The sequence below is a fragment of the Dama dama genome, chromosome 9 (genome assembly GCF_033118175.1).
Source record: "Dama dama isolate Ldn47 chromosome 9, ASM3311817v1, whole genome shotgun sequence".
In the NCBI taxonomy this organism is placed as follows: Eukaryota; Metazoa; Chordata; class Mammalia; order Artiodactyla; family Cervidae; genus Dama; species Dama dama.
In genome coordinates this window covers 48,930,117-48,943,940 of record NC_083689.1, presented here as the reverse complement: position 1 = coordinate 48,943,940, position 13,824 = coordinate 48,930,117, and the positions used below count along the sequence as shown (strand labels likewise).

The 13,824-nt window shown below is 35.1% G+C and overlaps 1 protein-coding gene across 2 annotated transcripts in view; it reads right to left on the bottom strand.

The window, feature by feature from the left end:
- DDX46 (DEAD-box helicase 46) overlaps positions 1–13,824 on the bottom strand; it is a 50,000-nt gene that overhangs the window by 16,186 nt on the left and 19,990 nt on the right. For both annotated transcript variants that reach the window (XM_061151332.1, XM_061151331.1), the window contains exons 13-16: positions 11,958–12,040; positions 9,417–9,581; positions 8,779–8,941; positions 1,516–1,709 (exon numbers count right to left, since the gene is read on the bottom strand). In XM_061151332.1, the coding sequence (XP_061007315.1) occupies positions 1,516–1,709; positions 8,779–8,941; positions 9,417–9,581; positions 11,958–12,040 (605 nt within the window). The remainder of the gene's footprint in view (positions 1–1,515; positions 1,710–8,778; positions 8,942–9,416; positions 9,582–11,957; positions 12,041–13,824) is intronic.

The following is a 13,824-nucleotide window of genomic DNA, read 5'->3' as shown; positions in this document are numbered from 1 at the left end:
GAAATCACATAAGTTGATGATTTTTACATAAATGTACAACTGCATTGTAAGTATTAATTTTAACACATCTTATTTTTCCCTGTCTGCTTGCATTCCTTTCTTCTACTACCTACTGTACCCCTCTACCCCAGCTAACCTGTTAACTTCCTAGAATATAGCATCCCATATTCTTTAAAGACCAGTTAAAAGATATAAAAATATACACACATATATCTTATATGTTTTCAAATAAAAAATGAAGTCAACTACATCACTTCCCTGCAATTCTCTAATGTCTAAGGATTCATGTGTCCCCCACAGCTTTCTGGTTCAGGTAAGAGAAAAGACTGCAGTTGTAAGCAGAGGAAAAGCAAATTACAATTAGACTGCCATCTTCATTAAATGCTCTATCCTACCAGTGAACTGTTATAAATTTTAAAACTAGCTTTAATATTTTATTTCAGGAGTACCTAAAAGTTACTCTTTTCCAGAAGATCTTCCCAACCCAGGGATCAACCGCAAGGGAAAGGCTACCCACTCCAGTATTCCAGCCTGGAGAATTCCATGGACTGTAAGTCCATGGGGTCGCAAAGAGTCAGACATGATCAAGCAACTTTCACTTCACTTCACTTCACCTAGTCACCAGATTTGACCCCTGGCCTACTTTTATACAGCCCATGAGCTAAAGTGGTATTACACTTTTGAGGGTTGTATACACAAATACACATAGGATGTGACGGAGACTGTGTGTGACCCACAAAGGTTACAATTTTAACTACACAAAAAATCTCCCAAATCCCAGAATAACTCAGCTTAAAAGAATGCCATCACTCCTTATGAGCTGTGTAAATCTGGCAAATAACTTAATGTCAGTGTGCCTCAACTTCTTTCATCTGTTTAAAGCAGTAATATTATTGACCTTAAAGGGAATTTGTGAGAAAAAAACAAGATATACATAGAACACTTAAAACAGTGGTGGGCACTTAATAAATCCTCCATAAATATAACCTATTAATAATATTACTGCTTTCATATGTAGAAATGTCCATGGTTATCATACCAAATATATGCCCATCAGTGCTTCCAACAAAGGAATATTCTGCTGCTTTCAAAAACAATGAGTTAAAACTATATACTCAACAGAATACAGGTGTCAAAAAAGCAAATAATATACATTTGTATGGGGCTAAGGACGGGGTGATAGGTCTGGGCTGAGTATATTTTATGATCCCATATTCTTAAAAAAGTAATGAAAGCTCTTGAACTATATACGTATAATGTACATGCAGAAATTTTTAGGTGGGAAAAAACACCTTTCTGGGGACACAAGTGGTTAACACTCTCTGCCTATAGAGAACAGGTAGGTATCTGACAATTTTAACAGCACTTAAGACATGTTTATATATATAAATGACATCAACTAATCCCCATACTCTGAAGATTCCCCATAACTCCTATTATCTACACTTTAAAGTCCTAAAGAAACACTTATATTTTAACATAATGGAAATCAACTTTAAAAGCAATTCTCTTTACTTTGTTGCCTGCTCTTCCAGTCCGTCCTGCTCTGTGCACATAATCCTCATAATGGTTGGGGCAGCTATAGTTTACAACAAGAATCAGATGCTTCACATCGAGGCCTCGGGCAGCAACAGATGTAGCCACAAGAAGTTTGCAGGTCCCATTCTTAAAATCATTTATGATGCTATCTCTGTCATACTGATCAATGCCTGCAAATGAATTAAAGAGTTGTAAAACCACATATTCAAATTAAATTTTCCATTTTCTCTGACATCCAAAGAAGCTAAACACAGGGTAAAGAACATGTCCAACTTATACTGACCATGTGTCAACAACCACCATATAGAAAATAAAAATTTGCAGGGGGCTGAGAGAGTTGGGGGAGTAGGGATAGTTTGGGATTAAAATATACACATTACTATATGTAAAACAGATAACCAACAAGGATCTACAGTACAGCACAGGGAACTATACCCAATATCCCATAACAACATATGATGGAAAAGAATCTAAAAAGGAACAGGTATAATATAGAACTGAATCATTCTGCTGTACACTTGAAACACAACATTGTAAGACAACTGTATTTCAATAAAAATTTTTAAAAGACTAAGAAGGTTCAGTGGCCCTTCTTTTCTTTCCTTTCTTGTACATAAAGCTAACAACTGCAGAAGCCCAATCAGAATCCCTAACCTACAACTGTTATCAGGGCAAAGGTAAAAAAAAAGGCAGGTACATCCAGCCTATAATGACAGGATTCAGATCTTTTGACTTCTCCCACAGATTATTTAGAGCCTTGCTACTCACAGTTTTGTTCAAAGGCAAGGAACAGCATCACATGAGAACTTGTTAGAAATGCAGAATCTCAGATTCTACTGCAAACTATTTAATCAGGTTCTGCATCTTAACCAGATAGTTAGGTGATTACATACGCACATTAATGTTTACAGTGCACTGCTTAAAAAGGACCCGACTGGAACACTCTTAAAATCTGTTAACTCAAAGAGACTCAGGATGAGTTACAGAGCAGAACATAAAATATCAAAATATTCTATAATAAAAAGTCCAGGCCACAAATATACTTTATGATGGGATACCTGGGAATCTCTAGTAATCAGAGAAGGGAATGCAATAAATTCTCAAACCTTGAAATTCATTTTTGCAGCAAGAAATATTGGAACATTTAGTATAAACCCTGTATTTAACATATACTGAACATTTAGCATCTAAGTATTTATCAGTATTAATTTATATTACCTAAAATTTTTAATGTACTCTTCAAAGACTGAATGATAAAAAGTATTTGGATCTTATGTCAAAAAAACTAGCAGTTCAATACTATCTCTAAAACCTCACAAGAAAAATTAATGGAATGAATAACAACATACATTAAGTTTATAATTTAAAAATACCAAAACTTTTCCTTTAGATTAAGATATCTCCTCTGTGCAACAGAGTTAGTAGTTACTGGCAGCAACCATTAACCATCTTCCTTTTTAACATATTCCCAATTTTGTTATCCACCCAACAAACAATCACATATGTCAAACCAAAGTGAAAGTGAAAGTCACTCAGTCGTCCAACTTTTTGAGACCCCATAGACTATACAATTCATGGAATTCTTCAGACCAGAATATTGGAGTGGATAGACTTTCCCTTCTCCAGGGGATCTTCCCAACCCAGGAATTGAACCGGGGGGTCTCCTGCATTGCAGGCGGATTCTTCACCAACTGAGCTAATACCAAACCAAAGATGAGCCTAATTCAGTCTCAGGAATTGAATACTGTTTAGTGTAAACTAGCCCTTCTCAAACTTCCTGTGCTCAGGTAGCTGTGCACTCTTAAGGCAAGTAACTTGGTGGGCTATTATGGAAATATTTCTGACCTCATGAAGACCCTGAAAATCTCACAGACCTCAGGGGTGTGAGGACAATATTTTCAGAGCCATTTGTCATTCCCATGCCCATGAATGACTTCCCTGGTGGCTCAGATGGTAAAGCGTCTGCCTACAATGCAGGAGACCCAGCTTCAATCCCTGGGCCGGGAAAATCTCCCGGAGAAGAAAATGGCAACCCACTCCAGTATTCTTGCCTGGAAAATCCCATGGACAGAGGAGCCTAGTAGGCTACAGTCCATGGGGTCGCAGAGTCAGAAACGACTGAACGACTTCACCTCACTTCACTTCTTCACATGCCTATGAATGAATTAGGCATAAGCAAGTGAAGCAATTCTGGCCGAAGAGACAGAGTACAGGAAGGGGATTATAGGCAAAAAGTTTTCTTACTTATATAAAAAATACACATTTCCACCAAGATAGGGGGAAATCTTATTAGATTAACCATCCTGCGGACAACAACTATGAGTTCTAAATATAAAGAACTACCTGAAGGCACCAGAGAGTGACTAAAAGCAAGGAGAAACAGGAAGGGAGTTGACATCTGAAAGAATGCAATGGCATTGGTTAAGTTTATAGGATTTTACTTATTTTAAACTTTCTGTTTGGGAGCATGCCCTGAGCAACCCAGGTAGTGAAGTCATGGTCTTATTGACAAGAAGAAACAGAAGAAAGACATTAGGATAAACTCAGGACCACAGAAGAGGGGATAAATCCCAGGAAGAAGAACAGAGTAGGCACATCCAACTGTGCATAAAAATACTGCCCACCTATCTGACACCTAAACTACACACACATGAAGCAGACATCAACCAGCCCAGCTCTGGCTAACAGAGATTTCAGAGGTCACCCATTGAAAGAAAGTTTAATATGGGTCTAGCCAAGGTAATGCCCTATTTAAAAAAATAAAAAACTTTTAGGCAAAACATAAGAGAATTTAGACTCTACAAGGTATCATTTACAAAGGCCAGTAGGCAAACCAAAATTACTAGACATACAAAGAAACAGAAAAATATAAAACAAAATTAAAAGACAATAGAAACTGACTTTAAATGACCAAGACATTATAATTAATAGTCACAGATTTTAAAGCAACTATTATAATTGTGATTTAGGGAAAAAAAAATTTACATGCTTATAATGAATAGCTAGGAAATATAATTTGAGAATCAAAATATAAAGGAGAACCAAAAGGAAATTCTAGAACTAAAAAAATATAAAATTCAATTTAAAAATTCATTGAATGAAAAAAAAAAAAAAAAAATTCATTGAATGGACTTATTAACAGCAGATAAGAGATGGCCAAAAACATACAGTAAAGTTGGAAGACAGAGTCAAAGAAATTATTTAATCTTAATTAGAGAGAAAAAAGACTTAAAAACAAAGACTGAACATCAATAATGAGCATCAGTGATATGTGAGACAGTATTAAAAGGTGAACATACACATTACTGGAGTCCTAAAAAGAGAGGAGAAAATAGGGCAGTAAAAAATCAAATCAACAATCAAGAAATAACAGTCAAGAATTTCCCAAATTAGATAGAAGACATAAATTTACAGATTCTAGAAGCTTGGTGAACCCCAATGAGTATGAATAATACCCAAGTCAACTTACCATATGATCCAGCAATGCCATTCCTGGTTATCAACCCCAGAAAAATGAAATGTTCATATAAAAATCTGTACTTGCATATTTAATAGCAGCACTATTCATACTTATGTAAAACTGGAAAGAACCCAAATGCCCTTCAACAGATGAAAAGATACATAAAGAGTGGTACCTCCACACACTAGATAATAAAAAGAAATGAATAATGCAACAACTTGAATGGATCTCAAAGCCATCATGCTAAGCAAAAAAAAAAAAGCCCAATTGCAAAAAGCTACATAATGTATGATTGCATTTACAAACACTGTTCTAAGAGAACATCAGTGTTTTCCAGAGACTGTACAAGAAGAGGAGAGATAATCTTAGAGTTACTCTGTATAGTGATATGACAAAGAGTTCTGGGGGGTGAGGGAACTGTTCTGTATCCTGATTATGGTGCATCTTTCGGATGGTTAAATAACTAGAAATAGCCTGGGTGTCCAATAGAAATGACAAAAAAAACTATGACATATTTATATATTAAAGTATTACTCAGCAATACAATGGAAGAGTTGACACATCCAACAACATGGATGAATCTCAAAAATGCAATATGGAAGGTCAAAGATGCCTGACACAAAACAGTCCATAATGTATGGCTCCATTTATTTGAAATTCTAAAACAGGAAAAATTAATATATGTTGGGGGAAAAAATGTAAAAAGTAGGGCAGGGACTGAGGAAAATTTCTGAGGTTATATTTTAATAGAGGTTTGGAAAGTTTCACAACTTACATGCATTTGTCAAAACTCATCAAATGGTACACTTAGGAACTGTACATTTTGCTACAGTTCACTTAATACTTTTTTCGTTAAAAAAACTTTTGAACTAGTGTTAATCACATGCATATTGAAGTGAAATATGCTGATATACAACTTACTCTAAAATATGAAAAAACTAAGAAAAATTGAGGGGTTGATAGAAGAAAAAATGGCTAAAGATGTGATAAATAAATATAACAAAATGTTAATTGTAGAATCTAGTATTAGCTATTTCAGGGTGCTCACTATACAGTTTTCTCAGATTTTTGGTGTTTGAAAATTTTGGTGATAAAAATGGAGGGGAATGGAAGGGGGTTCAGGATGGGGAACACATGTAAATCCACGGCTGATCCATGTCAATGTATGGCAAAAACCACTACAATACTGTAAAGTAATTAGCCTCCAACTAATAAAAATAATTGGGAAAAAAAATAAAATAAAAAAATTAAAAAAAAAAAAAAAAAAGAAATGGTGCTGGGAAACCAAACACCTACATACAAAAGAATGAAGATGAACCCATTTCTTACACCATATACAAAAATTAACTCAAATGGAATCAAAGACCAAAACTTAAGAACTAAAACTTTAAACCTCTTAGAGGAAAACAAAGGGGAAATTTTTTATAACCCTGGATTTGGCAATGATTTCTTAGACATAACGCCAAAAGAACAGGCAACAAACAAAAGAAAAAAATTGATACAATACAGTTCAAAACTAAAGCATGAAAGAACACAATCCAGAGAATGAAGAGATAACAACAAAATGGGAGAAAAGACATGCAAATATCTGACAAGGGAGTGCTATCCAGAATATGTAATGAATATGTAATGAAATCCTACAACTTAGCAACTAAAAACCAAACAAGCTGATTGAAAAATAAGCAAAGGCCTTGAACAGACATTTCTCCAAAGATATACAAATGTCTAAGAAGCACATAAAAAGATGCTTAAACTCATTGGTCATTAGGGGAATGCAAATCAAATGACACACCACTTCACATCTATAAGGATAGCTACTATCAAAAAAACTGAAACTAACAAGTGCTAGTCAGTGGATAAACTGAGTCCCTAATGTACTGTTAATGAGAATGCAAAATGGTGCAGCTCCTATAAAACACAGTTTGGTGGTTCTTCACAGAGTTAAACATATACTTATGTGATCCATCATTTCACTCCCAGGTACATATCCAAAATAAATGAAAACAGGAATTCAAGCAGATACTTGTGTATCACTGTTCAAAGTAGCATTATTCACAAAGCCAAAGGTAGAAACAACCTAAGTGTCCATCAATAGATGAATAAATGAAGCAAATATCATATATATAGGAATATTTAATATTACATTTCTTCCCTTAAAAAAGAAAGAAAATTCTGATCTATGCTATAACATGGGTATATCTTGAAGACTCATAGTATGCTAAGTGAAATACACCAAGCACAAAAAGATAAATATCACTTCAGTGAAGTACACAGAATAGGCAAATTTATAAATGTAAAAAGTAGAATACAGGTAACTAGGAGTTGGGAGGGTGGGAGGCATGGGGAATTGAGTATTGCTTAATAGATACAGAGTTTCTGCTTGAAATGATGAAAAATTTCTGGAAACAGATAATGGAAATGGTTTCACCACATTGTAAATCTACTTAATGCCAATGAATTATACACTTGAAAAATGGTTAAAATGGCAAATTTTATGTAATGTATATTTAACCAATTAAAAAGAAAAGGAAAACAAAATGAGTCATTTTCAAACATTAAAAGTTAACCAAATACATATCGTCAGTCCTTTTAACTGCATTCCACGTGATAGTGTGGGAGACGGTAAGCAAGTCCTACCCCACATGCTCTTCTGCATACTGAATGACATTTTCCCATGAGACATGGAGTCTATGCCTCCATTTCCTTGAATGTGGGCCAGTCTAATGACTATTTTCACCTATAGAACATGGTGGAAATAAAAGTTCTACCACTTCCCAGTATCCTCCTTAACTGTCTTGGCAGCTTCTGATTCTTGCCATCTGGCCAAGCAGCCTCACACAGAGGTTCACAAGTGGAAGTTAGGACTCCTGGCCAATAGGAGTGAGCTGTCTGTCAAAAGCCAGTACGACTTGTCAGCTGCCTAAACACGGCAAATTGGGAATGGAATCCCAACTGAGCCATCCCAGGAGACAGAGCATGGAAGACAGACTAGATATGTGTGCTAAGCCCTATACAAACTGCAGATTCATAAGCAAAATAAATGACCATTGCCACTCAATTTGGGGATGGTATGTCACAAAGTCATACTACCAGAACACTTGGTAAGTGGGCTTAACTCAACTGTCTCTGTTCCATGTGTTTAGTGTTCTAAGTCCCATGTATATATAACAATGGCGATATTACACAGAAATTAAGTAAAGCTCCAATGTTAATCATAAAAGGCTCTAGGTAGCATGGTACAATGGAAACATGAATCAAAATTTTTAAGTTCAATTTCTCCTTAGCTGATTACTGGTTATGGAATTTGGTCAAACCAATGTGTTGTTGGCTTCTTTTCTTTATCACTGAGATGGAATAATAATAATAATAATGCTTACCCGCACAGAACTGTCATAAATGAAAACTGACATTGACATAAAACTTAGTGCTAGCCAGTTATCCACTTTAAATACAGCCCTGTGTATATGTCAATCCCAAACTCCCTAACTATCCCCAAGGACTTGCTGTATAGCACATGGAACTCTGCTCAGTGTTATGTGGCAGCCTGGATGGAAGGGAGTTTGGGGGAGAACAGATACATGTATATGCATAGCTGATTCCCTTCACTGTTCATATGAACTATCACAACATTGTTTGTTAGTCAGCTATACTCCAATACAAAATAAAAAGTTAAAAAAAAAAAAGGAAAAAAAAATTAGTGCTAAGTTCAAGACAAAGGAAATACACAGTACAGTGCTTAGCCAACCTAAGTCCATTATAGATATTTCAGTAAATGTTACCTCCATGAAGAGACATGCAAGGGTAAGAAGCTCTCATTAAATCTTTCAGAAGACCATCAGCATGTTCCTGCTTATCCACAAATATAATGACAGATCCTGATTCTTGATAATGACCGAGAAGTTCAAGTAGCTTCAAGAATTTCTTTTCTTCTTCAATCACAATCTGAAAACAACACATTGTATAACATTAACAGACTGAAAATTCAAATACATTTCATGAACAAAAATATTCAAAATAAATGACATACTGCTGTATCTTTAGGAAACAGTAGGAAAATGTTGACTTTAATTGGTAAATCACTAAGACCAAAAAAATAAAAATTAACTTTCAAAGACTTAAGAGGCTTACAAGTGTGGACAGATTATTATCTGTTCTGACTCTTAACTTCACATCCTATTAACCAAATAACATAGGTATGCGACATTTTATCTACCAGCCCACAACTTCTGGTGAAAAAAAAAAAACTTTAAACAGTTCCATGGAATAGAATATTTAAATGTATTTGGTAAAATGTTAACGGCTACAGTTGATGTATATTAATTTTAGAAAGTACCTGCCTACATCACAGTGATCCCAAAAGGATGATACACTGCCTAAACATATAGGGAACTGGGGGTTTCCTAAGGATTGTACCCACCACTTGTTGCTCCACATCCGAGCAAACTACACTTCTGCCTCCGACCTGCACTTCAATGGGTTTACTCAGGATTCTCCGAGCCAAGGCTTCCATAGCTCTGGGGAAAGTAGCTGAAAACATAACTGTCTGTCTGTCAGGGCGAACATTATCCACAATGCGCATGACCTGAGAAAACATTACAAATAAATATGGTGAGAGTAGTCTCCAAAAATCACAGGATGGTGAAAACAAGTACAAGGAACTTTTGGAGAACATCTATTTGGTGACTTTTAAACTTGTTATCTTAGAATATTACCATTGTTATCACCTTAAAATTTGCTCCTCTCAGTCTCCCCTTCTGAAGAAATGGCAACTCTAGTCACATAGCTTTATGCCCAAAATCTAGGAGCCATCTGTAACTACTCTCTCGCTTGCTCATTTCATACCCAATCCATCAACAAATTCTGTAGTCTTGACTTTCATTAGTTTGAAGTATTCCTTCAAGTATTCCTCACTGCTATTACTGTTTTCCTTTCTTTACTCAACCCATTTTTATTGAGCAACCATTATGTGCCAGACATTGTTCTAAGTGCTTGGAATAAGCAATATACAAAAACTTGTCTTTACGGAGCTTACAGTCTAATGAGGGTGGATAAATATTATGTAACAAATAGTAATAAGAGCTACGGGATAAAAAAGAACAATGAAGGTGCAAGTATTGTTGGGGGACCAATTAATTATGTCCGTGTTTAAGAGTCCTGGAGGAAAGAGGGAGTTATAGGATTCTTATGGCCTTAAACAAGGAAAAAGAAACACAGAATGAATAAAACTAGTAATGATGGTTTCAAGGCAGACAGTGGTGTATGGTTGGAAACTGGGGAGGGTAAAGGTCTTGCCAGGAATACGCAGGACCACATTTTCATTCTAATCAAAGATGATGTAATTATCTATGAAAGAGGTTGCTATACCCATGGCACATGGAAATCCTGAGCTCTTGGTCCAAATGATCTCTCAACTCTCATTTGGATTATCTCAATTGTCTCCTAACAGGTCTCCCTGCCTTTGCTCCTGTCCAATCTGAAGTCTATTCTCCACTCAACAGCCAAAACTATGACTTTAAAACATATGCCAGTATTTTCAGTTAAAGACTGTGGTTGCCCATAGACATTTACTTTTCTTCACTTGAAAAACCCTGTAAAATGTAACAAGATTTTTAAAAAATTGCTCAAACCAACAAAGAAAATAAGACGGGGACTTCCCTGATAGTCCAGTGGCTAAGACTCTGTGCTCCCAATGATGAGAACCTGGGTTTGAACCCTGGTCAGGGAACTAGACCCCACATGCCACAACTGAAAGATTCCATGTGCTGTAACTGAGACCCAGTGCAGCCAAATAATCAATAAATAGTATTTTCTTTTCTTTTTTTTTTAAAGAAAAAGAAAGAAGACAGGACGTGACAGCAACAGCATTTTGTTTAAGTGATACCTGACTTGGCAGACTCAAGAAAACTAAATCTTAAAATGGGAAGGAACGAAACTTTCAAGAAGTGGCATCTCTTACACCCTAGCCTGTTCATCTTTTTCAGGAGGATTACTCTTTACTACTTGATCTTTACATAAATTTCAGTCAATCCATCTTTAATGTTGTCCAGTAAATTTCACAATTTTCTTCAGATATGTCTTACATTGTCAAATTTATTTTTTCAAGCTTTGTAGACATATTTTTAAAGTACTGGGAAAGTGAAAGTCGCTCAGTTGTGTCCGACTCTTTGCAACCCCACGGCCAATACAGTCTATGAATTCTCTAGGCCAGAATACTGGAGAGGGTAGCCTTTCCCTTCTCCAGGGTATCTTCCCAACCCAGGGATCAAACCCAGGTCTCCCACATTGCAGGTGGATTCTTTACCAACTGAGCTATCAGAGAAGCCTGCACACTGCAACTAGAGTTGCCTCCACTCGCCCCATCTAGAGAAAGCCCACATGCAGCAATGAAGACCCAGAGAAGCCAAAAATAAAATTAAAAAATATTTTTAAAAAATTATTTTGCTGTCCACAGCACAGTGACAGCTCATTCTGCTCTTCTTGTTAAAAAATTCTACCACCTTTTACAATGAGTTTTAAGTTTTCACCACTGAAATTTTATATTTAAGGAAACTGCATGTGTTAAGAACATAAAATCTAAGCTAGACAAATGCTTTGGGCCTTAGTTTTTACATTTGGAGGATATAACCAACCTGTGCTAACTAGATCATGAGGTAGTGAAAAGCATAAGTTAAAGCCATGTGTTTGGAAGTACAGTGAAAATCATATTATATGAAAGCTTAACCTTCTATTATGACTAACTTTACCAATGATGCCTAGGAAAGACTGCAGAAATACATCCTGAAGAGTTTAATGAAGAATCCAAAATATAAATATTTATTTCAATTCCCCACATCCTCAATTCCCTGTATTACCACACAAAAGAAATGCGAGAATCTCAGAAATCATACAAATATTTCAGGCTCATGGCAATTACAAGGTTTATTTTATAGATAGAAACACAAAGAAATTTAATGAATACCTGTGGTTCAAAACCCATGTCAAACATTCTGTCTGCTTCATCTAAAACAACATACGTCACTCTTCGAAGATTAGTAACCCGACCTAACATGAGGAAAAAAAATAAAGACAAAAAGAAAACTAAAAATCAGTCACAATTCATTTTATGACTACCAAAAACTTTAAAAAACTGTAAAGGGAACTAAAATGCCTGACTTAACCAGAGGGGTAAGTTAAGTATCTTTAAACAGTGAAAAGAAATTTTCATTTACAGTATCTTAATCTAATGGTATATACTTTCTGACAATGGGTATATGAGGCCCTTTATTTTGTCAAACTCGTCTCTTGCATACCATCATAGGGCCTGAAGAACCTGTAAAATTCAGAAAACAGCCCTCTCCAAAACACATCATAAAACTAAGACTGAGATGGAGCATCGAGCCACATCAGCCATTATCTGACAGCATCACCTAGGAAAAAACATATTAGAGATTACAGCGTATGTGTGGAAAGCAAGTTCCAGTGCTAACTACTTCAGACGCAGAAAATCTCTCTTTACTATACTTTACGTAGTACATAACCTACTTACAAATAGTTAGGAGCTTCTAATGAGCATGTCAAAACATAGTAAGAAGCTATTCAATACCATTAGGTAATTAACATGTTACACAAAAATTTAAGAAATCAAATATATTATATTACAAAGATATACTTTACAAATACAAATTCAATTTCACTAAGTGCTCACACTGGTTTAAATAAGTGCAACTGGCTTCTTAGCCAGAGAAAACTGAACACATACATAGGAAACCCTTTATAAAGGATTAACGTAAGCATTTCTATCAAATGTTGACTCAATCACCTGGCAAAAACATGTATAAAATAGTTATTAAATATAAACCAAAAGGACAGATAAAGGGAAAAGGTAAAATTAATCAAGATGAATTTCAGGATACTTAATCAATGCAGCATTGAGAAAAAACAAGGAATTATTTTATCAGCATTCAGCCCAAAACGTTTCATATGCTGTACAAGCACGGTAACTTGTCAATATCAGTATCACTTTACCAATTTTATGTAGAATTAGAATTAAATGAACACAGAAATCCAAGCAAAATGCTATTAGAAACATGCACTACTCAAAGTTTTAAATACTCTATTATATATATACTGAATATACAATGGAAACCTTTGAAAGCATTTTCTTCAAAAAAACAGAAATGTGCCAAAATAAATGCTTTCTAATATTTAAGTACTCCATACTAACATGTGCAGCCCCAATTAGTTTCGCACAATTGGGAACAGCATTAAATTACCTACCTTTGATGGTTTAAGTCTCGGAAGCCCAGTTCTATAAATCTTGAAGGGCCTTTCTCCACAGAAGTTAAATAATGTCAACAGTTTAGTAACAGTTTTGATAGGGAATAATTTAACAAAGCACAATATTTGAGCTAAAAACATGCAGTATTTACAAAAGATAAATGTCCTTGAAGCTGCAATATCTTAATTTATCTAGTATTGTAAGAAAATACTAGCTCCTAAGGAGAAAAAATCTAAATTGTACAATTAAAAAAACATAGTCCCCTACCCTTTCAAAAGCAAAGGTAGGCCAAAATCAGATTAAGAATTCATGTTAAGCACTTTAAAAAAACAATACATCAGATGGAATGGTTATCAAAAAAAATTTTTAAGTACACTGCAAAAATATTATTATGAACACTTGCAACAATAAGCTTGTTACAATACAAATTTTAAGATATTACAGCTTTAAGAAGAAATGTAGAAAGAAACCCTTTGGTGGTTTCTTATATATGCTTTGATTTAACAGAAATGTACATAATTCAAAAAGGAGAAAAGAGAACCAAAAAATAAATAGATAAATAAAAACA